General features: G+C 40.3%; 1 protein-coding gene across 1 annotated transcript; it reads right to left on the minus strand.

The window, feature by feature from the left end:
• Positions 1-633: 633 nt before the first annotated feature.
• On the minus strand, positions 634-27,661 carry tlk1b (tousled-like kinase 1b). The gene is made up of 22 exons (XM_065293807.2): positions 27,266-27,661; positions 18,125-18,243; positions 17,734-17,805; positions 17,603-17,641; positions 17,301-17,376; positions 17,173-17,216; positions 16,824-16,913; positions 16,651-16,737; positions 16,342-16,434; positions 16,154-16,264; positions 15,943-16,079; positions 13,917-14,102; positions 8,079-8,145; positions 7,828-7,925; positions 7,625-7,706; positions 7,266-7,357; positions 4,791-4,880; positions 4,543-4,712; positions 4,262-4,397; positions 2,548-2,659; positions 2,353-2,460; positions 634-2,279 (listed from the first exon to the last, which is right to left on the minus strand). The coding sequence occupies exons 1-22, from the start codon at positions 27,399-27,401 to the stop codon at positions 2,112-2,114; spliced, it is 2,313 nt and encodes a 770-aa protein (XP_065149879.1). The 5' UTR covers positions 27,402-27,661; the 3' UTR covers positions 634-2,111.

Consider the following 27,661-nt stretch of genomic DNA (forward strand, 5'->3'; position numbering starts at 1 on the left):
CCTTCTAGCCACAACCGTTCATTGTTGGTCATGTTAGCTAATGTTAACAAATTCTTTATTGTAAACTCTTAACATTTCTAAACAAAAACTGGTAAAACTTTATATATGTAATGTCACACACTGTCCAGTGAATGCCATTTGAAAAAGTTAACTTTAATGGACGGAAGCAGACTTTCTGACTCACTCGCTTAATGGATGGACGATGTGACAGGACCTCCTGTTAACCACAGCTGACAGTAGCCTTGTTTTTTGCCTGCACTAGCAGCAGGTATGATAAAATTACAAATTGGAGCCAGTACTAAGATGATGTTTGCATTAGCTGCTGATTTTATGTTGACCAGCTAGCGCTGTGACGTAATCGTGACGTTGGCATAGATTTTAAAACACTAAAATTTCAACAAAAATATGTTCCAGTACAATACACAGTTTTAAAATACTTAATTGAAAACCCGGTTTATAAGCAATATAAAATGATTTTTAAAATCTCTATCCAATAAGCACAGATTGGAAAACCGCAAAAGTAACACCGGTCTTACACTATTGTACCTAAACTAACGAAACCTCAAAACACAAAGCAAGCTTTGACTTCAGACTTTGAAAGTGTCATCACAAACGTACACCAAGGAAAAGGAATGTTTTCAAAATGTTTATTTCTCTTTTGGCTACATTCTCTACAATTGCAGCAGCACTTTAGAGACAAATCACCATATGTTGAGCTCAAAACTGCTTCTGGGGTTAATTTGGACAGAGAAAACAACCAAAGCTGGGATTCTTCCCCTGACAACAGAGTCTGGAAGCTTTGACAGTTTTATCACGGGCCGGTCAGCGCGGTTCGGAGGAGCTGACCGGACTCGGGTTCTGGGATCAGCGGGGTTGCCAAGCGACAGCACATGGTCTGGGCATAAAGGGGTTAAAACATCTTGGGCGGGGTCCGGCCCACCTTCCGTCTGTTCTATGAATCACTGCTTTTACACCAGACACACAGGCACGCACGCGCGCACGCGAACCTTGGGCTCACACCTCATTCAGACATAACTTCATTTTTCCATTCCGTGGTTTTCTGGTAAATCAAAATTCTTATATAAATTCAAACATTTTAAGTAAAACAAAAAAGACTAGGTGTCTGAAAGCAACATCAGTGATGTTGATTCATACAATAGCTTAAAATTAATAAGAAAATCCAAATATGAATCCATCTCAGGCTGGATTGACTCCATTTTTTTAACTGTATCTCCATCTACATGCAGGACTCCATCTATATTTCACAAACCCTGTCGAGTCTCTCTGGGTTGCATTAAAAGTAAGCATGTTTTAAAACCACTTACATTGATACTTCTTTCCGGACAATTAAACACATTTCCCCAAATTTCTCACTGTAATGCTAAATAAACAAATTAGTAAATTAATCATGAACGTTTTTCTGCATTACAGTACAATCATTTGATGGGAAAATATGCATAGTTGTCAGGAAAGTAGTGATAGAATGTAAATCAATCTTAAAAGTTCTAAAGATAGGTTTGATTTTATTAACTGAAAATATAATTTTATTATATATTGTATGGTAAATGTGACTGGCCCACATTTGTAAATATTAAGCCCATCTATGCATACACACAGACAACATTCATGTTACGGTGAACTACAACAGACACCATTTCTGTAACACACCCTTTGTTCTGTTCACACATGTATAATGATGTAAAACAAACACTCGCAGACACACACGCACACAAAGAAATGCTCTTTTGTGTCACTCATTCCAATCGCACTACAATTAATCGTCTCTACGTTTCACACTTACACAAAACAAAGCACCGCTAAAGAGGCGTAGCCTGGGGAGGACATTAGCGAGAAGTCGATCCCAAATCTACCCCACTTCACAAAATGCCTTGGGTAAAAAAAATATCCATTTCTAGCTCTGACTGACATTTGGATCCACACAGGAAATGACATCGGCCATTCCTGCCCCAATAACAACGGCAGTCACTGTGGCCGGTATGGGCGTGTCCTTCAGTCGACACTTGGCCCCTCCCCCTTTGTCCACACGATGGAGGCGAAGGGAGGGAAATCATCATTCGGAACCGTCAAACGTTATCGATCAGCCAGTGAGATCAGTAAGAGATGATTCCTGAAGCAGCAGCAGGGCTGGCGGGCATGGCCTGCAGGTTTCCTGACGAATTGGATCGGCGCATGTGCGGAAGAAGGTACGAGTCACTGCCCAGCTGATGAACGTCAAAGCGATCTTCCTTCCTGTAAGCCAAACAGCGCCGGATAAACGCCTGTGGAGGACAAAGACAGAATTCAGACGCATTTCCAAACGCAGAGCGGTCTTATCAGGACACACAAACCGACCTTGGCTTCGTTGCTAGACACGGGTTTGGCGGGAAACTGGACCTCAGTAGCTTTGAGAATGGTGTTTTCCTGAAGTATATCTTGCTGGGATTGATTATGACCAAACGGCTACATAAAATCAGATCAGAGGAGATTTAAAATGACATCATTTTAAAACGTGTCCATCAACAATAACCATACATGCATTGGTCTTACCTTTCGTCCATACAGGCACTGGAAGAAGATGACCCCCACCGACCACACGTCTACTTTATTCGAGATCTTTGGGGGTTCTTTACCAACCACAAAACACTCTGGTGGCAAATACCTGAAATATGCATACAAATTTATTAAATAAATGTAATAAATAATTTTAGGACTTCCAAACGTTAATCATATTTAATGCTACTGAAGTTTAAGTCATTTCAGAGAATTGTTTCTTAACACATTTTAAATGTATTGCTAAAACATGTTACAAAATCTATCAAATATATAATACTGACTTGTGATGTTATACCGTCAAAAGTTTTTCCACATTTCTGTGTTCAGAATTTTTGGGGCAGGGCTAAAACGCTAATGGTACATTCACACAGGGGGCGGCATTACCGCTTGAGAGAAAGCATTTCTGAAGCGTGGCCGACAAGCAAATGAAAGAACAGACCCTCTGCATCCTACCTCAGGATTTTTGATGGAGATCAGATTCAGAGTGATCTTTAAAACATACACGGCATTCTTTCTCTTTCACGTGAGGCGTTACTTCCGTGTTGTATAAGTTGCGGAAGTGCGCCACCTGGTGTATAATAGCGGTATTGCGAAAAGCCGGAAATTCTCGTCATTGGCAGGGAAGCGTTTTCTCTTAATTGACGAGCTAACTCGTCAATGGCGGGGAAAGAGATAAAAAGTTAAGAAATGTTCAACTTCTGCCGCAAGCAACGGCAGTGACGAGACGTTGACGGATCTAAAATTAAGTTTGGCAATACATGACGTCACCCATTAAAAGTAAATGAGAACCGTTAACGCTTACGCCCGGTGTGAAAGTACCTTAACACAACCACAAATATCCATTCAGGTTTATAGCAGTATATGGAAATTGAGAGAGACAGCCAGTTTTCGCATGAGTGGCCGTGGTTTTCGCGCCGACAGAGGACACCCCTCCAGAGGACACGCACCCCCATAGCTTGAGAGCAGAGAATCCTTCCGTTTTTTCAAGATTTTGCCAACTTATTTGATTATACACATCCTGTAAAGACGTTTTTGTAATCGTGCTTTAGGTGGATTTTATCCCCAGCGTCTTAAGCAACAGCCGTGCATTTTTATTTCCAAATTTCATCATAAACTAGCACATGATGTGCCGTTTTATGGTCTCAGCATTAGCGCGAATAGTGAGGAGCTCCCTAATCTCTGTTCAGTTTGCAGACATTTGTCATTGTAAATGCTAATCTGCATTTAATTCCCTACGTTGAAGAACAATAACTTCTTGTTGCGATGACATGCACGTCCTCGGTACGCCACGGTCCGAACGCATCTGTAAATGTTACAGCAAGGTCCTCTTTACGCTACCAATCCCGGAATCAAATCCGAAAAATTTGTTGCATTGACACAGAAGGCACACTGGCAATTTTATGGGAATTTTCATTGTGCTGTGTGAAAGGGATTTTTATGTAGAAAGTTTTGTGAATCAAAATTAAACAGCTAAAATATTAATGATGTATATCAGGGTTCCCCAAATCTTACCCTGGAGGGCCGGGTAACCCTAATCAAACTTAGCCACCTGTGATTGTCTTAGTGATCATAAAGACCTTGATTAGCTTGTTTAGGTGTGTTTGATCAGGGTTGGAGCTAAACTCTGTAGTGCTCCGGCCCTCCAGGGTAAGATTTGGGGAACCCTGATGTATATAGTATATTTATTAACTTTAGCTGGAAAACTGACCAGTATGTTCCTGCTCCCTGCGAGGTTAGATCCATTCCGTCCACTCCGTAACTATCATCATCCATGATTTTAGACAAACCAAAGTCTGTGATCTTGATCTCCCCACATGCCGTTCCATCCACCAACAGGATGTTTCCTGAGGAACGCAAACAGAAAACATCTTGACAAATACTCATACAGACATGGACACATCACACTTCCAAACCCAGTTGGTGTCTGACTGTAAAACGTACACAGCATTCATATGCACAGACGTATTTGTCTGAGCTAGTCTGGCTCACCTGGTTTCAGGTCATAATGAATGATGGGAGGTTTGATCTCATTCAGGTATCTGAGAGCGTTGACGATTTGCATGACGATGGACCGAGCTTCTTTCTCGGACATCAGCTTGTGCTGCTTCAGGTAGAAATCCAGATCGTTCCCTTCACAGAACTCCAGAACAGTGCAGAATCTACAACACAACGTCTTTATACACCTGTACAAACCTGTGTACATAACACATCAGAGGTGTGTCGCTGTGAAAACTTACGTGTCAGTGTCCAGGGAAAAGTAGTCGTAGAGTTTGACTATTCTGGGATGGTCCAGCTGCTTGTGGATTCTGTATTCTCTACAAGCATGTCTGCAGCAGACAAGAAAAATACATGAGCATTTACTTCAATGAGCTGAAAGTAAGAGTAAGAGGGGGGGAAAATTGAGAGAGAGCAAGACAGAGAATCATAGGAAGTAAAGCGCCGTTGTAATGTTAAGTTTGTTATTTTTGTTTTTGTCATTTTATTTTGAGTCTTATTCTGCCCCAAACATTTTCACGTAACCGTGTTGCGTGCATTAGAAGGCAAATTAAGTCAAATGACTGTTGCACAAATGCTTCTCACCATCTGGTCTATGCTCTGGCACACTTTGCGCTCACACTGCGTGTTCCACATCAGACCCCAGTTAAACCCCGCAAGAGAGTGAAAAAACAAGCGAGAGAGTGAAAACTGTGGCAAGAGAGAGTGAGTGATAAAACCAGAGAGAGAGAGCAAGTAAGTGGGAGAGAAAACGAGTGAGAGAGTGCGCATGCGCCCCGTCCGCATGACGTCATTTTCTTGCGTGCGCGAAAATGAGCCCAAAATTTGAGACCGCGCGGACAGTGCGCGGACAGTCCGCGGACAGTCCGTGTACAACAGCGCATGCGCGTGAAAATATTTAGACAGGACACGAGCGAGCGATGGAGTAAACGAGCGAGAGCGAGCGATGGAGTAAACGAGCGAGAGCGAGCGATGGAGTAAACGAGCGAGAGCGAGCGATGGAGTAAACGAGCGAGAGCGAGCGATGGAGTAAACGAGCGAGATGGCGAGCGATGGAGTAAACGAGCGAGATGGCGAGCGAGGGAGCAAACGAGCGAATGAGGTAGCAAACGAGCGAGAGCGAGCGATGGAGCAAACGAGCGAGAGCGAGCGATGGAGCAAACGAGCGAGAGCGAGCGATGGAGCAAACGAGCGAGAGCGAGCGATGGAGCAAACGAGCGAGAGCGAGCGATGGAGCAAACGAGCGAGAGCGAGCGATGGAGCAAACGAGCGAGAGCGAGCGATGGAGTAAACGAGCGAGAGATGGAGTAAACGAGCGAGAGCGAGCGAGGGAGTAAACGAGCGAGATGGCGAGCGAGGGAGCAAACGAGCGAATGAGGTAGCAAACGAGCGAGGGAGCAAACGAGCGAATGAGGTAGCAAACGAGCGAGCGGGCAAGCGAGGGAGCAAACGAGCGATTGAGGGAGCAAACGAGCGCGAGGGTAAGCGAGGGAGCAAACGAGCGATTGAGGGAGCAAACAAGCGAGAGAGCGAGCGAGAGGGAGCAAACGAGCGAGAGAGCGAGCGAGAGGGAGCAGGTAAGCGAGCGAGTAAGCGAGCGAGAGGGAGCGAGAGGGAGCGAGTAGGCGAGCGAGAGGGAGCGAGTAAGCGAGCTAGGGGGAGCGAGTAAGCGAGCTAGGGGGAGCGAGTAAGCGAGCGACGGGGAGCGAGTAAGCGAGCGAGAGGGAGCGAGTAAGCGAGCGAGAGGGAGCGAGTAAGCGAGCGAGAGGGAGCGAGTAAGCGAGCGGTGGAGTAAACGAGCAAGAGATGGAGTAAACGAGCGAGAGATGGAGTAAACGAGCGAGAGAGCGAGCGAGCGAGCAAACAAGCAAGAGAGCGAGTCAGCAAGGGAGTGAGGAAACGAGCGAGAGAGCAAGGAAACAAGCGAGAGAGCGAGTAAAGGAGCAAGAGGGCGAGCGAGGGAGAAAACGAGCGAGAGAGCGAGGGAGTGAGTAAACGAGCAAGAGAGCGAGTCAGCAAGAGAGGGAGTAAACAAGCGAAAGGGAGCAAGCAAACGAGCGAGAGGCAGCGAGTGAGCAAACGAGCGAGAGGCAGCGAGTGAGCAAACGAGCGAGAGGCAGCGAGTGAGCAAACGAGCGAGAGGCAGCGAGTGAGCAAACGAGCGAGAGGCAGCGAGTGAGCAAACGAGGGAGAGGCAGCGAGTGAGCAAACGAGGGAGAGGCAGTGAGTGAGCAAACGAGCGAGAGAGCGAGTGAGCAAGCGAGCGAGTGAGCAAGCGAGGGAGTAAATGAGCGAGCGAGAGAGTAAACAAGCGAAAGAGTAAACAAGCGAGAGGGAGTGTGTAAACGAGCGAGTGAGGGAGCAAACCAGCGAGAAAGTGAGTATACGAGTGAGTGAGTAATAGAATAGGTGAGTTAGCAACTCTCCCACATTTACACAAAAGCATTTAAACACAACTAAAGATGCCAACCGAATGCCAACTGTGAAGCTTTTCTTCACCTGCTGTTTTTTTTTTTTACCGCAGCACCTCCATCGGAAACAACTGCAAACATATGCCGAACACAGGAAAAAACACCTTGGTGTACACGCCCCCTAAGAGAATGAACGAGGGACTGAGTGATGGAAAAAATCAGTCAGAGAGTGAGTGGGTGAGAGAGAAAGAGTGAGAGAATAATAAAGTCAGAGAGAGAGAGAGAGGAGGAGTGAGACCATCATACTTGTGATAGTTTTCTTTCTTCTCTTCTCTCCAGTTTTTGTTAAGCTGGTGGATTTTTACAGCAGCATACCGCTGCTCAAACAGGTCAAATGCCTAAACACAAAACAAACTTATTTACATCACATTCAAGCATTTTGCAGACATTTATCCAAAACTATACTTTATTATTGAAGCTATACAGTTCATTAGTTAGTATGTTTAATTTTTGATGATCAATCCCTTCAATCAATCTGGTCCTGTATGAAACGCCCATATTTCACTCATGCAAGCACACGCTACATTTTTCTCACTACATCTAATGCTTTATTCAGAAATGTCCTCAAACAGTGAATGTATTTGTAAAAATGAAGAACAAACTACCTTATAAACTTCACTGAAACCTCCTCTGCCCAGCAGGTGTAAGAGCAGATATCTTTCATTAAGAGTCGGGTGGTCTTTAAACCTACAAACACACACAAATATACACTTATCACACACATTGCAACACAGGGGGAGTGTCTTCCTCAACAGACTCATTTATTGCTGTGTAACCATGTCCATCATAAGGAGGGGGTGGGTCTTACTGAGAGCTGTCCTCATTGTTGATTCTTTTGAGTTCTCTAATGTGAAGATTCCTCACACGCTCCAGTCTCTCCAGCTCCGCCTGGATCTCGGCCTCCTCCTGAACACACATAAAGACTTCAGCATGCGCTAACATACAGACACAAACAACACATATTCCAGATCTTAAAGGAACAAAAGTGTCGGTTTCTGCACGACTGACTTTCCCACTAAAACATGTTTCACTAATGCTTGTGTATTTGTGTGGACTGACCTTTTTGAGATGCCCTAATCGAAGTTTGAAGATTTCCTCCTGCTCGTGATATTCAGCTACAGTCAACCTGTACAATCCATACAGAAGAATAACACTGATAAGAAAGATTAACATTAACTAAACAAAATCACACAATGACAACACAATTGCAGTTTGTAAGCTCTGCACTTCTAATTTTATGACATGATAATTTGAAACGAGTAAAAAGCTGAACAATCTATATCTATAGGTAGATGTCATTCTTAGTAACAGAATATCGGTATCAATCTGTATCGCTAGATGTCATTCCTAGTAACTGAATATCGGTATCTATCATATTGGTAGATGTCACCCTTAGTAACCGAATATCGGTATCTATCTGTATAGCTAGATGTCATTCCTAGTAACTGAATATCGGTATCTATCATATTGGTAGATGTCACCCTTAGTAACCGAATATCGGTATCTACCTGTATAGCTAGATGTCATTCCTAGTAACCGAATATCGGTATCTATCATATTGGTAGATGTCACCCAACAGAATATCGGTATCTATCTGTATCGCTAGATGTCATTCCTAGTAACTGAATATCGGTATCTATCATATTGGTAGATGTCACCCTTAGTAACCGAATATCGGGATCTATCTGTATCGCTAGATGCCATTTCTAGTAACTGAATATCGGTATCTATCGTATTGGTAGATGTCACTCTTAGTAACCGAATATCTGTATCTATCTGCATCGCTAGATGCCATTCCAAGTAACTGAATATCGGTATCTATCATATTGGTAGATGTCACCCTTAGTAACAGAATATCGGTATCTATCTGTATCGCTAGATGTCATTCCTAGTAACTGAATATCGGTATCTATCATATTGGTAGATGTCACCCTTAGTAACAGAATATCGGTATCTATCTGTATCGCTAGATGTCATTCCTAGTAACTGAATATCGGTATCTATCATATTGGTAGATGTCACCCTTAGTAACCGAATATCGGTATCTATCTGTATCGCTAGATGCCATTTCTAGTAGCTGAATATCGGTATCTATCGTATTGGTAGATGTCACTCTTAGTAACCGAATATCGGTATCTATCTGTATCTATCTGCATCGCTAGATGCCATTCCAAGTAACTGAATATCGGTATCTATCATATTGGTAGATGTCACCCTTAGTAACAGAATATCGGTATCTATCTGTATCGCTAGATGTCATTCCTAGTAACTGAATATCGGTATCTATCATATTGGTAGAGGTCACCCTTAGTAACCGAATATCGGTATCTATCTGTATCGCTAGATGCCATTTCTAGTAACTGAATATCGGTATCTATCGTATTGGTTAGGGATGTTCACATTGACCGTTTAACCGTTAACCGAAGGTAAGAAATTATGACCGATTAACATTATCAGTTAAAATAAAAAATATTTGTTAATACATGGTGTGTGTCGCCATGAGCCGACAGACATTTCGCCACTTTTCTATCTTTAATTTGTGAATGTCCTGTAAATGACACAAATGATTGCTGCCCTGACGGTCTGATAAAGTAATCATTTGTATGAGAAATCATTTGTATGCGTGTTTGGAAGCTGAACGGAGACGCACGTGTGTCCGCGCAAGATGACGCGGTCCGTCTGCGCACATCCGGACAGACGTTCGCTGATGACATCTGACCCTAACCATAAACATCTAGCTCTTTTTGGACAAACGGAGAAAGACGACGCAAAACCAAAACTTTCTGAAAAGCGTCCTGCTTTAGAAATGACCACTGTGGTAGATGAAACGGAGACAATCTGCCATTTGGATATTAATCCACTGGACCGATCGCGTGCTTTTTAACAAGGTATGTTGCGTGAATATCTGATAATGTATGAATCCTGGTTCTGTTTTTGATCTGTGGCTGCTGTTTGCACGACGTAAAACCAAAGACGACGCAAAACCAAAACTTTCTGAAAAGCGTCCTGCTTTAGAAAAGATCCACTGTGGTAGATGAAACGGAGACAATCTGTCCTTTGGATATTAATCTACTGGACCGATCGCGTGCTTTTTAATAAGGTAATGTTGCGTGAATATCTAATAATGTATGAATCCTGGTTCTGTTGTTGATCTGTGGCTGCTGTTTGCACGTTCAAATTAAATGTTTTCTTTTTACTAGTTCACAGACAACCGTCAACTGTATTTTTACTCAATGACAATTTCATATTAAAATCTTATCAGTTAACGGTTAGTGTTCGGTTTAGAAGCTACGGTTGTCGGTCGGGAAAATTAACTGATATGAGCATCCCTAGTATTGGTAGATGTCACTCTTAGTAACCGAATATCGGTATCTATCTGTATCTATCTGCATCGCTAGATGCCATTCCAAGTAACTGAATATCGGTATCTATCATATTGGTAGATGTCACCCTTAGTAACAGAATATCGGTATATATCTGTATCGCTAGATGTCATTCCTAGTAACTGAATATCGGTATCTATCATATTGGTAGATGTCACCCTTAGTAACTGAATATCGGTATCTATCTGTATCGCTAGATGCCATTCCTAGTAACTGAATATCGGTATCTATCGTATTGGTAGATGTCACTCTTAGTAACCGAATATCGGTATCTATCTGTATCGCTAGATGCCATTCCTAGTAACTGAATATCGGTATCTATCGTATTGGTAGATGTCACTCTTAGTAACCGAATATCGGTATCTATCTGCATCGCTAGATGCCATTCCAAGTAACTGAATATCGGTATCTATCTGTATCTATCTGCATCGCTAGATGCCATTCCAAGTAACTGAATATCGGTATCTATCTGCATCGCTAGATGCCATTCCAAAAAAACTATATTCCAAATATCGGTATCCATCGTAATTGTAGATGTCATTCCTAGTTATCAAATATCAGCCTCAGTTGATGTCATTCTTAGTAACCGAATATAGGCATCCATCGTATTTGTAGATGTCATTCCTAGTAATCAAATATTGGCACCGATCGGCATCGGTTCATGTCATTCCTAGTAACCAAATATCAGAATCTATTGTATTGTCTGATGTCATTTTTAGCAATCAAATATCGGCATTTACCAGTATCAAGAGTCGATCGAATATCGTCACCTATTGTTATCGGAAGATGTCATCCCCAGTAACAGAATATCGGTATCTATCGTATTGTTAGCAATCACACATCTGTATCGATTACAGTGTTTCCGCTATATACATTCAACCGTGGCGGCCCGCCACTCCTAAAACATCCCCGCCACGCCTGCGGTTGTGGATAGAAGGGATACAGCAAACGAAATCTCGTTGGATGAGCACTGTTTTATCCTAATCCTTTAACCAAACCCAACTCTAAACACAAAATTTCACACGATTGTAGGATGTATTTGTATCTAATTTAGCCAGAACCGCTGTTTTCATCCTAATAATCCTACCTCCAAATCTAATCCTTAACTTTTCGGCATTTGCTGTATCCCTTCTAGACAAAACCCACAGCGGCAGCTCGCAAAAAAGCTACCGAAATGTCCGCTCTGCGAGACTGGCTGTCTAGAAATAAATTCCTTTCTGGATTTGCGTTGTTCACTCATTTATAAATAAATCTCCTAAAATATCATAATTTCCTCCATGGGTTTAGTTTCATGCACAAATAGATTTAAATCAACAGAGGATTATTAAGCTACGTTTCTGTTTTGAGAAATAATAATAAAATAAATAAGCCTATACGAAATATGTTGCACTTAAATAATTATTAAATTGACAAAACGAATAAAAAAGTATTTGAGTTTCTGTTCTTTTTTTGTGACGCGCTCTAAAACCAAACCATCAGAAAGCACGTCATGTTTTTAATGATTATAAATAAGCACAAGGTTTTCTCCTTATTGTGAGTTTACAAAAATAAAAATACATCATTTGAAGTTGCGAATGTTGTTTTACTTTTATCTTTATGACTATAAATTTAGGGTAATTTAAGCTGCAAGGTCATCACGCATATGATGTTCACCGGCGCATATCTACACCAACACAGCGCAGGGCTGCGAGAAAGACATTATTAAACTTTTGATTTAACATATTACGAGTTTTTTGGACATTCATTTGGAATCACTGTACTCATATTATCAACTTATCGGGCCATTAGTTATTCAGTATAGGCTATAAGCGCAGCGCGCTGCTGATCGCTCAGCTGTCAGTCAATCGTCTGTGCTTTAGATCGACACTCACAAAGTTTCACATTAAATGATAAAATATTTGTCCAAAAACAAAAGGCTAAATACTGAATACTACTTATATGCGACTGCAAGACATTAATAGTCGAATCTGTTTGTAAGGAAACTTACATTATTCCCGTGGAAGAGAAGAACGTTGGTAATAGAAACTTGAGGCAGACGGTGAGACTGTTTTATCTGTTTTCAGACGAAACAGCAGGGTCGGGGTACCTGCGGGTGAACCGCATAATATTTGATCTAACGGGTGTAATAGGCTATTCGCGTGTCATTTGTGTTGTAGATGCAGGTCGGGACTCAATAGACAAGTAAAATGCGGGTCTAACATCCAAGACCAAAATTCGACTCGTTTTTAAATGTCCCGTGCTTATTTGTGTTTAAGATCTGTCTGAAGACCGGTAAAGGTTTATAGTTAACTGCGCGATTTGCGGTGTGACCGGCTCGGGGTCACAGTCTTTATGTCAATGGTACGGGTATGAAATAAAATTGCTGCTGATGTCGGATAACTGGTCGGTTGTTCTGTCAATCACAGCGGTGCGGATTATCAAACAGGACTGCATGACATTGTAACAGCTCTGTACGCTAAACACGAGGACGAACTTGCAATGCACACTACATTAAAACTACAATGAAATATCCGAACTACGCACGTAGCTGTGTAACGTTTTTTTAATAAAATACAGTTTAGATCAAACATAGAAAAGCAATATGCTATAAATATAAGGAAAAGTAAATGACAGCGTGAAAATGATAAAAAAAATACATGTTAGTTTACTGTAGCCTATATTCTACATTAAATTCTTTTTACATTTATAATCATCATGGGCGCCCCCTGCCGCCACAGCTGAAAAAAATCCTAGAGGAAACACTGGATTAGTATCGAGAGTTGTCCCTTAGTAATCGAATTTTGGTGGTATTGACACAGAAATTTTGTATCGATGCATCCCTAACAAGTAATACTGTATTAATGACCCAGAGATGTATCAATATTTGTGGCTTAATGTTTTTTATAAAAATCTTGTGAAAAAGTGAGAGCCAGTCTGCGAGAAGGTGAAACACCCGTGAACACATTTTATTTCTCTTATATCCAGGTTGTAGATTAAACTCTGAACAACACAAGTGCAATGAAAGAAAAACAAGCGAGCGACAATATCACATGTTTAAATAAACTGCAATAGCTATATAATATTGCTATACTATCTGACTTAAACTTTTTTTTACACAAATAAGCTAGTCATTGCTTTGTCTGAAAAAGTAGGAGCCTCCATTTTTCAACTATTTTTAACTTGACCTGCTGTCTAACAGCTTAAGAACACAATGTTCAGTGTGCAAGACTTAAGAAAAACCCACACGAGCAAACACAACCACTAACGACATCCATATGCACACAAAACAATAAATTAACAGCTCAGAACACAGGGGCCTTGAATGAGTCTCTGGTAAAATATTAAAGAAAATCTAGAGAAATATCTTTATATTATAACTTTCCAGAAAACTTGATTCTGATTAAATTTTAAATTTAAATAATATAAAAATGCATAATATAGCTGGTGACATAAAAATAAACCCAATCTAAGTTTGTCACCCTGCAAATAAGCATGAAACAGTACATGTGTTTGTATGTATGTGAAAGTGTCTCACAGTGTAGGCAGGCTGGGTTTAAGGAAAGGGTCGTTGTCTGCCCCATTGACAGCTTTGGTCTTTCTCTGTTTGGACTCATTGGGAGTCAGGCTCTGAGTGGAGGGCGTGCTGGGGGGTTTGCGTTTGGCCAAAAGTTTCCTCTGCCTCTCGATCTCTTCCCTCTGCTGGTTAATCCACTCCTGTTGCCTGTTCAAATACACAAACATTTAAAACCACACAATTAAAAACATTACTACAGACCTAAACATGAACAGATCACACCTGCGACCCAATAATTTTTTTCCAAATAAAAATCTCAACAGAATAGAAAAAGAGATTCCATTACCCTTTAAACGGCGCCTAGTGAAATTGCAAATACGTTTATTCGCACAACTCCCATATATCGCAAAAAGATTTTATGTTTGAGGTGGTTTTTCATGCAATAAATAAATAAATAGCAAAACTGCAATGGAAACTATTTTTTCACATTTACAAGTCAGCTGACATTCCTAAAAGTCACATGATCATTCTTTAAATATGGCGTGGCATGTTTGATTGGAGGACAAGACAGAGTAGGTGTTGTTGACTTCATGCAGCGTCAAAAGAACCGACAAGAGCATGACATCAAAATACAGTAAGAGCGATTCTGGAATTGAATGGTCTGTATGCTTTCGAGTTGCTCTTGCTATATTTTGATGTCATACGCACGTTGGTCTGTATGGCGCCGTATGAGACCAGACACACACACCGCCATGGTTTTTGGAATAAGTTATCACAAGAGAATAAAATAACGTTTTAGTCGCATAACATCAGCTAATGTAAAGTCATAATTTAGCAAAAGTTTTTTTGGACAATTAGAAAATAACGCTTAAGTTTTCCGCAAGTTGACAATTAAAAAAATAATGCTTAAGTTTGCGCAAATTGACAATTAGAAAATAACGCTAAGTTTTGCGCAAATCGCCAATTAAAAAATAACGCTAAAGTTTGCGCAAATTGACAATTAGAAAATAACGCTAAAGTTTTGCGCAAATTGACGATTAGAAAATAACCCTAAGTTTTGCGCAAATTGACGATTAGAAAATAACGCTAAAGTTTTGCGCAAATTGACGATTAGAAAATAACGCTAAAGTTTTGCGCAAATTGACGATTAGAAAATAACGCTAAAGTTTGCGCAAATTGACAATTAGAAAATAACTCTACAGTTTTGGGCAAATTTGTAATGGAAACGCAGCTACTGTTTAAGTTCAGAGAAAAGAAGAATGCAATCTAGTGGTCGGGATGTAAAACGTCATAGGAAACAACTGAATGAATGACAACTGCATGAATCTTGTATGTTTTTTTATTTTAAAAATATCGATACTGCACTTTTGTGAATAAATACAGTATTGACGACCAAAATATTACTATACTCGCTTTTGCCGATGTTGTTTTTCTTGGGTGGCTGCGATATACGTAAATCTACCAACATCCGTCGGCATGAGTTTCAATAGGCTTTATGCCCAGCTGCACTACTTCCTGAACTTCAGCCAGCTCCTTTTTTCCTGTCTGCCATTATTGGACAAACTGATTAATCCAGGTGTGCCTGACCTCAGCAGTCACAACAACAATAATCAGACACACCTGGATTAATCAGTTTGTCCAATAATGGCAGACAGGAAACAAGGAGCTGGCTGAAGTTCAGGAAGTAGTGCAGCTGGGCATAAAGCCTATTGACTTATCGTGAGAGGAAATATGATGTTTCAATCGCATTACATTGGTTAATGGAAACACTGTCATTTCCCAATAGTTTTTTTTTGCCATTTAGAAAATTTTGCAAAAGTTGTGCAATTCTGTAATTTAAACCAGGCTAGTGAGAATTGCAAGTGTAATTTCTGCACAAATATTGTCTGTTTTCAAACAGGTTTCCTGACATACCGAAGGTCTACTTTACACAAACCAATTGTATTTCAATTATATTTTAAATGCTGTATCACTTCAGTCCCAATTACATAAGAGCTACAACACTGACTTCAGGTTTCTGTGCATGTGTGTGTTTGTAAAACCGTACTTGACTAAGTTCTGGAAGGCGTATCCATCGGTCCACTGTTCAGTGTAGGACGCTCCGTGCCGGACCGTCGTGAAGTGCCCGAGACGCAGCCGATCCTGCATGCTCTTTTCACGGCACGACTGCTTCTCTTGAGTACTCTATGCAGACGACACAGACCCAAATCAAGCGACTGGCCAATCACTGAGCACCGAGCACACAGAGCGCAGCTTACCTTCTCAATGAGCAGCTTTTTACTCATTGTAGTGCATTTGTTCAGACGCTCCTTGAAACGTTCCAGCAGCTTCTGCTGCTCATCTATCTGCCTGCGGAGGTCACAGTTCGCCTACGGAGAAAAATCGCAAACCACTTCACCATCGAGTGCCACTTTGCGACTGAAATGAACGGCGGTTTGTTACTCACCCTGAGCAGATCATCAATCCTTCCTTCTTTCTTCTCAAGGTCAAGATTCTTATTGCTCTCGAGCGCGGCGAGTTTCAACAGCGTCAGATCCGTCTGAGATGACAGCGGGAAAAAGAAAAACAAATAAAACTTGAAGTGGGTGTTTGAAATTCAAAACAGAACTATGTTAGCATTACAAGAGATACACAGCGGCAACCATCATGCTATCAAATATGACTTGAATCATTTATATTAATATCTTATAAATTATGAGAATGTGCATTTTTGGTAATTATTATTTAAGTGTGCATATTTAAGAGCGAGTGTTACCTGCAGATTTTTACTGCTCAGCTGTCTTGGGTTCATGGTGTGGTCGGTGAAACACAGGCTGGTCGGCGAAGAACTGTTTTGTCTTACCTGACGAGCGATAAACACCATCATTAAGATATAAAACGTTACGCATTTTATAAACACCTCCCCAAATATCAAACACCAGCACGTACCATCGCCCCAGGTGCAGAATGAGAGTTTTGAGGTGAGCGCAGGACCGTAGGATGACCCCTGACAGGACTTGATCCGTTTCCTCCCTGAAACTACAGGAAGAGATGTGTTTTCACAGCACTTAAAAGCATACTAAAAAGAAGTGATGACATCACAGCATTAACCAAATTTAATCTCCTGTCCTTTTTTAATCCCCATTAAACCAAAGCAGTCTCATTAGACATGCTGTTTTGATTCTCTTGTTAATGTGACATCACAAAAACAAAGCCCCGCCCATGGCCACTGACTGACTGGTTAATTTTACCCAAAAGCTTTTCTACTACAGACTCATTCATGTTACACTTTACTTACATCAAAATAATCACTGATCTTGGGCCCTCGGCCGGAAGACTTCCCTAAAAGATAAAAAAAAAACATGGTCATTGCATACAATCACTTTTTTCCAAAGTTCATGCGTATGAACAGGAAGTCAGCTTTACCTTGACTGCTCTCTGATTGGTTATCAACTTTCCTCTTGCGTCCTCTGGATGACTCCGAGTGCTTCTTCTCTGGTGTCTTGGGACAAAAGGACAATGCATTAATGATTTATTCAATCAATACATGAGCCTAAAAGATCAATATAATCAATATTAATGAAGGTTTGTAAAAAGCTTAACATCATTGATGTTTCTTCTAGACGTCCGTTCTGTGCTATTACTGACATAAAAACACGATTCTGATGACTACATTTAATTATTCCTTTAACAGATATATTCACATGCACACGTATGGTCAAACTTACTGAATATGCAGGAGATCCTCCTTTCTTCATATCGGAGCTCTGTAAAAAAAAAAAATGTATATTATGTTTTAAACACATCTGTCTGAACCTGACGTGTATAATATATCTTGTCATACATGTGTCATATTCACCTCTGACTCCTTGTCACTGGACGACCCCAGACTGCCGAAACTGTGACTGGAACATTCATTATTGTTCAAGCCCTACAAAGAAAGATCAGATACAGGGTTGCATGTATAAGCTTAAAATTATTTATAAAAATATTTTGTGTGTTCAACAGAATACATTTAAATTTTTAAGTCTCTGTATGGCAGCTTACATACATTAAACAATAAACATATATTATGTATGCAAAATGAAATTAAATAGTCATTCTTTTAACATGTTTAAAGACACATTTTATTGTGCAAGTACAAAAACAGCGATATGAACTATCATCGTAGTATTCTGTTTAAATTGCCAAGACCAATTATACATTAAAAAAAATGAACGTGAACATATATGTTTGTATGTGTGCATTACTTTAGCTCCGCAGCTGGCGCTCCCTGTGCTGCCTCCAGTGTTCCCACTAACCGCTCCAATGAAACGCGCCTCCAAAAGCTCCTGCCGCCTCGGATCCAAAGAATGCAATTCATCCATACCTGAGACAGACAAAAGACACGGATTAATCTCAACACACGGGTTCAGCTGAGGTGTGGTCTAGTAGTCATGATGACATCATCAGCCGGAAATCTCAAAAAAATCTTGAAATCATTCTTATCTGGCCTTATGTCACCTTAAAGAGCTAAAACTCAGTATGTATATTTAAACTTCGTTTTACTCTTGAAGAAATTAGTATTTTTTTAAATGTTTAAAATAACATACATTAATATTAATAAAAAGGCTTTTCGACATATGGGTTGGTCCCACCTCATGGTGGCTGCCATGTTGAAATCACATGACTAGATAAATCCTATTTAATGTCATCATGGTATTTACAATAAAATACATATTCTGTGTAAGGCAACTGCAGGTTACACAATAGTAGGCTATTCCTGATTAAATGTATTTAAGTCCTTAAACACTTATTTAGATATAGTCTCTTGGTTTAAAATAAAAGCATAATCATTGCTTAGTTGTTTCTGATCAGGTGGTTAGTTTAGAATAAAATGTCATCCTTCAGGTCTGACTAACCACAAGCTTTTTATAATCTAAGTTTTCCTTTTGGTCTTTAGGGAACCATTATCATACTCCATCCCAAAGTACAGCAGAGCTCATTCAGGATGAGGTCAGAAACAGGAAGTGCTATTAAGACATTTCCTGTTCATCATCAGCTGATACAGCGGACACTTTATTTCCATTTTTGGACTTTAAAAGCCCAGGTTGACAAAAAGTCACCATTTTACAATGGAAACAAAACTATTACTGTGCACCTAACATTACTTATTACGCACAGTCTAAAATGCTTGATTGTGATTGGCCAGTCGTGACATTCCAAGGTTTTGTATTCGAAGATAACAACCGCTCAAATCTACTAAAACACGGTAACTGCAAATCATTTTGACAGGTACCGTTTAATATTACACGAAAATTAGATATAAATATGTATCTTAATAAAGTTTTATTTACAAATTATTAAACCAAATGTGTGTTTGCGACATTTGAACGTGTCTTATCTTAAAACCAAAAGTAACCGCGTTTTCCTCATGTAAGGTCTGCATTTGTTGAAAATGAGCAAAAAATATTTCAAATCAATACTTTATGTTATGTTCTTACCTTACTTATAATGTAAACAGCCATGTAATAAGCTGGATTATGTATAGGAAGCTGGTTGTTGTTGCGAAATAAGCCCCTTTGATGTGATACAAGATACCCTCCGCGTCAGGGTAATAAACACAACGCATTTAGTGAACAAAATTAGGGTTGACCAGAATATTGTAATTTAGTGTGTTAATAAGTGTAATTTACTTTCCGAAAAAATCAAAAACATTATCAGAGATCAGCCGAAAATTGAAAGACATTTTACCAGTGGCAACCGGTGATATTTGAAGCCGCATGATGCAAAGTTTGTCATAACATGTATGTAGCCCGTTGTGTGTGGTTTGTCATTTCAAAAAAGAAAACCCTGCCAATGACGAGAATTTCCGGCTTTCCGCAATACCGCTATTATAAACTTTATGCACTTGCGCAACTTATACAACCCGGAAGTAGCACCACACGTGAAAGAGAACAACTCCGTGTATGTTTTAAAGATCGCTCTGCATCTGATCTCTATAAAAATCCTTCACAAAAATGAAATTATCTCAGCTTTTTGCTCAAAATTGGGTGTTTTTGAAGAAACCTTCCCTTATTTGAGAGGTGATAAAAAGAGAACTTAGGATTTGAAAAGCAGGGGGTCTGTTCTTTCATTTGTTATATTGTTTGTTTATATATTTAAAGAAGAACATTTTCTGGAAGGCATTAAACTTTTGTGAAAGTTAGCAGATAGACTTAATGCGCGCGTCTTGGAATCCTATTATCTGAAATAAAATCTGGTGCGTCATAAGCAGCTGCGCTTCTCTCTGTCTCACGTGCACGCGCTCTCGCATCTGTCCAAAGTCTTAACATAAACTAAAGTAGTAATTCTTACGTATTTGTTCAGTTTTATGCGTTTCATGCAAGCTGAGGCAAACTATACATTTTGTTTAAAATATAACCCGCTGCATCTTGGCGGATCTCTCGTCCACGTGCAGAGCGCTGCGCTCTGTCCGAAGGCAGATCACTAGGTAGTAATCCTGTTTATGATATGCATTTCAACGAGTTGTAGCAATACATCCCTCCTGTTTAAAATATAAATTGCGTTCCGCTGGACGGCACTTCTGAGAGATTTTTTCCACCGCTTGGCAAGCCGGCCGGCCGTGACATGGGGGCGTGGCAGCATCGACGATCCCATTTTTTAATTCGAAGTTCGAGGTTGTGACTTAATTTCGATCGATTTCGATTTAAGATTGAAATCGTGACACACTTAGTAAATGACAGAAACCAGCTTCAGAAAAAAGATAATTGAAGTGTAATTAAATTGTTTAGTTGGTCTCGAGTCCCAGTCAATAAAATGGGGGAGGCGGAGTTCATGACCTATACTTGGGGGCTATTGAGACGTTTTGGCTTTACTTTTTAGGGTTTGTGCGGCACACTTGTAAGAGACGCTGGAGTTTGCCAGATAATGGCTTAATCTCGTGTAGTCAGAGTTTAGTGTTAAGTTAGTGTCTTGCGTGTATTTTGTGAACATGAGCGTCTCCTTTATCATAAACCCTTTCGACGCGTATGCAGCAGGCACTTATTTTGACAAGACACATGATGCACATGGTTAACATGAAGCAAAAAACACATATTTTGGAATCACAAGCAGCACATATTTTGAATACGCACCCCTCGAAAGAGAGGTCACCAGCCACCCCTGCATTTTTCTGAACGTTTTTATAATGCGATCAAATAGCAACCAGTGTAGGTAAGGTAGATAAGAGGCGTGCATGCTTTATAAATCCAGCCAACATGTCGGCAGTGCGAAGCATTTTTTTAAAGTGTCTGAGAAAGATGCTTTTTTGAAGTGTTCAGCCTAATAGTTTCGGTTGCATCCCTAATTATGGAATTATTTTTGTGCCAATACAAAGATATGAAATGAGAATAAAGAAAAACACTCTTGTGTGGGCTGGACTTAATGGTGCTTATTTTACACAATGTATGTAGGGCCCTATAAAATCCGTTTTATTTTTTCCCAATTTCCGTTTTATTTTTTCCCAAATTCCGTTTTCTCAGTTTTAATCTTTGCAAATTCCGTTTTAATTTTTGGCAATAATTATTTTTTTCCCTTTACTGTTATTTTAGTCATACAAAGAGTGCCTTTAATGTTAATGATTCAAATGTAAATGATTTGGGGAAAAACTGGATAACACGATTACTTAATGACTGTAAAACATGCATTTACACACGCACACACACACGCACCCGCACACACACACAACTCAATTCAATTCAATGCATTGTTTAGTGTTGTTGCAGAGGGCTACAACAAGGTGTCAAAGCAGTGGTGCCTTTTAGTGCCTTAAACACATCGGTCCAGCGTAACGCGATCCATATTTTATACACGATCGCTTGAAATGCATACAACTTTACAAACATACACAGGATAGTGATCTGACTTAGGACAGCATTAGCGCAGCTCTTTGCACGTGCGAGCGAAAGAGAGACAGAGAGCGGCGCCATGATGCAGATGATTATATTTTAAATGCGAGGGATAGTTAGTTTGCCTCAGCTCGCTTGAAACGCATAAAACTGAACAAATACATGAGGATTTGTGTTCGCACTTCAGACAGATGCGTGAGCGCGTGCATGTGAGAGAGGTACAGTGAGACAGACGTGGATGAGAGTGCATGTATCTTTGCGCTCACCATAAACAGAATGTTGACAAAACTTACAAAATAACAGTTCTCCGGTCACATAAGTCATGTGAAAACTGCTCAGAACTAAGTCCTTAGCGTTAAACTTCTTAATTTTTTCGCTGACGAAAGCAGATCGTGGAGAGCCGCTTCCACATGGTTTCAGTGTTTTGGAGGGGGTCTGAAAAGACGGTAGGGGGCGTGTCGCCCAGATTTACTTCCCTCGGTCTGCATTTCCCCCAGACATACGTTCATCTCCCACACAAAAACATAATTTTATTCAAAAAATGTAAAATTTGCCGATTCCGTGATCGCGGAAATTATAGGGCCCTATGTATGGCACCTGGTACCCAGATAGCAATAGACTCAGTGGTGGATCCTTTCTTAATTTGGCAACTCCTTGTACCACCGGTGCGTATCAGCCAGCCCGATATCACGAGAACGTGTACGTATTTTATAAGCTGGCTACCTTATATCAATTTGTACAAAGTGAATCACACAAAAACATACAATTAAAAACAATATCAAAACCCCACCCCTAACCCCAAAGTCACAGGGCAAAAGCAAATTGAACAAAAATGTACGAATGCGATCGTACAAATTAATACGAATTAGGCCCCTCATTAAATATGTCCCAGAAAAAACAGTTAATGCAACAGCCAATCAATTGCGTTTCTCAAGCAGATGAGTGTAATACAGTCACTCTCAAGCTGATAACACCATGAATCATCATTTCCAAACCCATCTAGAACGGTCATCTGGCCTTCAAAGCCCATCACAGATCAGTGTACCTAGACAAAACAGTCCAGGTTCTGTTGTGTTCTCTCACTTTAAACAACAGCGCATTTTTATGCATCCGGCACCACTGCCATGATGAGGCTCGTGCCAGAAAGAGCCCGGAGCCAAAAGAATCTCAAGATGGTGGATGGGAAGAGAATTATGAAGGTCAACAGGGCAGGAACAGCACAGCTGCCCAGATAAAGAACAACATTATAAATCAAAACACTATTAACAAACACTAAACTAAGGTCGTGTCTGGTTTGCCACAAAACCCAGACGGGAAAAAACACACTTCAGCCAAATAAGACACAGACCTGCCTCATACAGACATGCATACAACAAATATATTAAGAATGATTAAGGGTTTACGGTCAGGCAAAAGAAAGCTGCATTGCGAGGAATGGCAGTGGAGGGTCTATCGAGGGATGTGCAAAACTATACATTTGACAATCCAGGCCTGCACATATAGGACCATCAAACCATGATCAGATCAGTTTGATCGTTGTTTCTTAGGGACTGTTAAAATGTTCAAAACCAGGTGTTTGGAGTTGGAATGTCAAATTATGCAATTTCCTATATTCGATGATCATTTAAATTAACAATCAATCAAACGAATAACTGTTAACAGTAATAGTGCAATAAGCCATTACAGCAGTGGCATATAGCCAATGACATAAAAGTATGCGTAAAAATGCCAGCTTCCTCGCGTGAATTAAAAGATTTTATTTTGTGTAAATAACATGCTATTGGGATTGTAAAATGAGTCAATGTAGTTGGTGTTTTGATAAAATTCATCAATTTAATCTCATAATGAAATATAATGACTAATAGACACAGTAAACTCCGCCTCATTACGGGCACTCCGCACAGTCGGATGAAAGTGTGTGCGTGCGTCCATGACAAAATAAAAGTTTCATTATCATCAAGTGTTATTTTTTTTAGTTTTTCACCTAGCTTTCTGAGTTGTAGATACACCGCTTGTTGTAATTATATCCAAGAAGCACACGAAGGGCACTTTTCCCGTCGTCACCTCACCTTTAGACCTGCGGCGTACTTTTTTCAGCAAAGATGCTTATATTATGAAGATTTCAACCTTCTATTAGAAAACCCGCAACAGTGTTTAGCATGTAGCGCCTCAACCAGTCAGTAATAATGATCAATGATATATGTTGCGGGCGTTCAGAGTGTAACGACAGTCAGTTACAGTTTACATTTTAGTTTCTTGCCAGAATTTAAGTTTTACATTTTAATCTGTTTATTAAAAACGGCTTCTGGTCTCCTTCTCTGTATATAGCAGCGTTGCTATGCTAATCTTGCAGGCTTGCCTGAAGAGGGTCTTTGCTTTCAGTATGTTTGCATTTTCGACATCGGACCCTTTCAGATCCACTGCGGATGCAGTTTCGTTGCGTTAGCAGCCAGCCTCGTCTCGAATGAGGTTAAAAAGCCCAGGTGTGTGTTTGGCATCGAGCATCGTTGTGATCATGGCTAGTTTAACTTCTTTGCTCTTGTTTCATTTTTTCACCAGCTGTGTATGTGCTTTGCGCAGGTGCCGCACACCTGTGCTTGCTTTTCCGACAATCGTTAAGTTTTATCGATTTAATTCTTAACGACAATTTATCGAAGATCAATTAATTGTTAACATCCCTAGTTTGGAGGCATGTTATTTAAAAGTTGAAGCACTTTAAACTTCACAAACCTTAAACATAACATTCAAGGTGTAAGATGCAAAAAAACCTTTGAAAAATGACCCAAAGGATGGTTTGTGAACATAGACAACAGTAAAAATACAGTGCAGACGACGTCTAAGGATATGCACAATGGCATTTTGAAGTACGACTGCAATTGACTTAAAATAATGTACGATTTGACAATCTATACAGTTATCAATATAAAGCATATAATTCGCAAAAAGCCTTCTGATTTTTCTGGAAAAAGTATATGGCAGACGTAAGGTGCATTTATTCAACAAATAGGGGCAGTTTACCAGACAAAGTTAAGATCCGGTTTTACATTTCCTTTGGTGTGTAAGTGTGTATTAGTACACGTTAACGATATATAAAAAATCAAAATCACAAAGTAAACGATGACGCGAGTTATCGTTTCCAACTTAAATCTTTTTTCTTGGACTACCACAAACACATGGATTGTAGGCAACAGTTTACTTCCTAGGCTGGTTGACGTGGACATGATGGTCATTATCATAACTCCGCCCGCTTCTGACTCACAGCCTGTAAGTAGTCTATGTTTTCATATTGCAGTTTTTTGTGATTGTTGCGGGCAAAAATCCTTGATCTCGCGGCACGTTTTCTTAAAAAATGCAATGGAATATCGGGATATTTATGCAATTTTATGCAATAAAATTTCGGGAACGTGCCAAAATTGCGGGAACTTGCCAAAATTGCGGGAACCCCGCCAAAACTGTTTGCAACTTTTCATTGATGTTCACGTCACGTAATAACGTCACTTCCTAACACTACCATGATAACTGGGGATATGGGTGCGCATGTGTGTAGTAAATGCGACATTTTTTTACTTTCTACTTAGATATATATATGACTTTTTGCTGCGAAAATGCAGGGATTTTGCCAGCCCATCTGCAGTTTATGCGAAGAAAGTGCGGCGTATTTAAAAATGCGGCCCCCGCATAAATATGCGAACTTTGGCTGATTATGCATTGAATCATGCCATCGCATAATCACGTTTTTCTGGAGGGACTGATATTGAAATAATTTACTACTGACTAAACAATAGGGATGCACCGATACCACTTTTTTGGAATACGAGTACTTGCATTTCAGTACTTGCTGATACCGATACCGAGTACTTAATAAAAAAACATGATTTAAATTTACAGGTAACAGCTTTAGTCATATAATTTAACAAAAAAAAACAAAGGACTAGTTTTCCAGTTTGTTGTAAACTCTGCCTCTTTGGACAACACAAGAGGCATTAACCCCTTACACGCCTCTCAAACATAGACATTTCTTAGACCGTGGTATCAATTCCAGGTATCGGGGGACTTTTAACGAGTACTTTAGAAAATGTGGTATCGAGGCTGATACCTGATACCAGTATCGGTATCGGTGCATCCCTACTAAACAATGATTCAAACACAAATTTTGTGCAGTGCAGAGTTTGCCGACATGGTAATGTTTTATTATCTTTACCTTACCAATCTGTTATGTTTTGCTACACTAGTAAAGCTGATCGATCAGCTTGGTCATCTGCATTTACTGGATCAGATTGGTCTCATAATATTGATAAAGTAGTAAAGATGATATTAACTCCCGTCAGTATTCCATTGTGACCGAATCTTTTAAACACTGTAAGGAGCGTCACCTTTCCGGCTGACATCAGAGGTACTCAGGCCAATCACAATGTACATATTAGCTGGCCAATCAGAGGGCAGAATGATGAGTTTTGTACAAAATCAACGCGTTTTTAGGGAGACAGGGCAACAATAATGTACGGTATGTGGAAAATAATGCGTTTTTGAACTATAAACCATGCAAACACATTTTATTATACCAAATACACCGAATAACGTTGTTTTTAGCAATGTTATAGGGGTTCTTTAATAAAACATTACCTGCTTAACATGCAAATGCAATATAAGGAATGTTGAAGTATGACAGCATAATTAGTAAAACTAAACTATTTTCTTACCAACATAAAAGTACTGTTGTGGCACCGTATTACAATGATGCATCAATAAAGAGCTTACAGAGTTGTTTACTTGGATATGAGAATATGAGTAAGCCTAATAATACATATGATATGACAGCCATAAGTGCACATATATGTTTACAGCACATACTAACTTTTTAACATCAACAACTACAACGACTATAAACTTCAACTCTTCATTTGCATAAAGATACAGCACGTTTAGTATGCATGCACCCGTGACAAGTGAACACCTAATTTATCAAGTACTGCACTAAAACCTAGTTACCTGTCAACCTAGAGAGCATATCTGAGCCATGTCGGAATGACAAACACCCTTAACTACAAAAACACCAACTCATGTTTACCAGTCATGTCTACCCAGACAGCATCCTACAGGTCATTTTGTGTCAGCTCCCTCACTAGACAGACTGTGCATTTTGGGCATCACAAACTTAATCGTGTCCTCAAATATGCAGTCTAGGTAGACAGCTCGCTAATAATGTTAGATGAAACACGGCCAATGACTTGAGTCCCCCAATTTAGGTGTCCACGGGCATCCTCACGTCAAATTTCTCACACAATCGTTAGAAAAAGTGACATTTGTACATCGCAAACTCTTTAAACCCGATAATGTCACCTCCACGTCTCGATGTGTCGATGCTCGCGATTAAAAAACACACAGACAGACGGGAGATCAGCGGCCTCCGACACGACCGCTTCGATTAAAGGCCAGATTTACACAAAATCACAGCCCAATCGAACCCAATCCCGATTAATTTCACAAGCACGAGCTTTAAATTTACAAGCACACCCGGTTTACCTTCTTTCCGTGTCGGCGGAGCGCAGATATTGAGCGGAGAAACCGAGCCCGGGGTCGGAGATCCAGTCGCGAGCTGAGAGCAAGATGGCGCTCCGTCCAAACTTCCACTGCTGTTGCTGTTACTTTGGACACTCATGAAGATACTTTACAGTTTCCGACGTCCGAGCGCATCGCACGCGTAATCTATACCCAACTAAAACCTGCATGCGTCTAATGAAGCGTGCACATAGATGCAACGGCACATATTTGTTGTCCCGCAATGCGCGCGGAAAGATCTACTTCGCTATCGATGTGATGTGTGTGTGTATGTGTGTGCGCGTGCATGGCATGCATGTAACCTTTGCAACTGGCGTCACGCATCGCCTGTGCACACGCACACACGCGCTGCTGCACTAT

Source organism: Paramisgurnus dabryanus, chromosome 7 (assembly GCF_030506205.2).
Source record: "Paramisgurnus dabryanus chromosome 7, PD_genome_1.1, whole genome shotgun sequence".
Classification (NCBI taxonomy): domain Eukaryota; kingdom Metazoa; phylum Chordata; class Actinopteri; order Cypriniformes; family Cobitidae; genus Paramisgurnus; species Paramisgurnus dabryanus.

Excerpts from the sequence above, each read along its gene's own strand:
- tlk1b (XM_065293807.2), bottom strand. The coding sequence starts at position 27,401 with ATGAGTGTCCAAAGTAACAGCAACAGCAGTGGAAGTTTGGACGGAGCG. Across the intron at positions 17,217-17,300 it reads CCAATCAGAGAGCAGTCAAG|GGAAGTCTTCCGGCCGAGGG; the intron begins GTAAAGCTGACT and ends TTTATCTTTTAG. Across the intron at positions 7,926-8,078 it reads GATTAGGGCATCTCAAAAAG|GAGGAGGCCGAGATCCAGGC; the intron begins GTCAGTCCACAC and ends ATGTGTGTTCAG.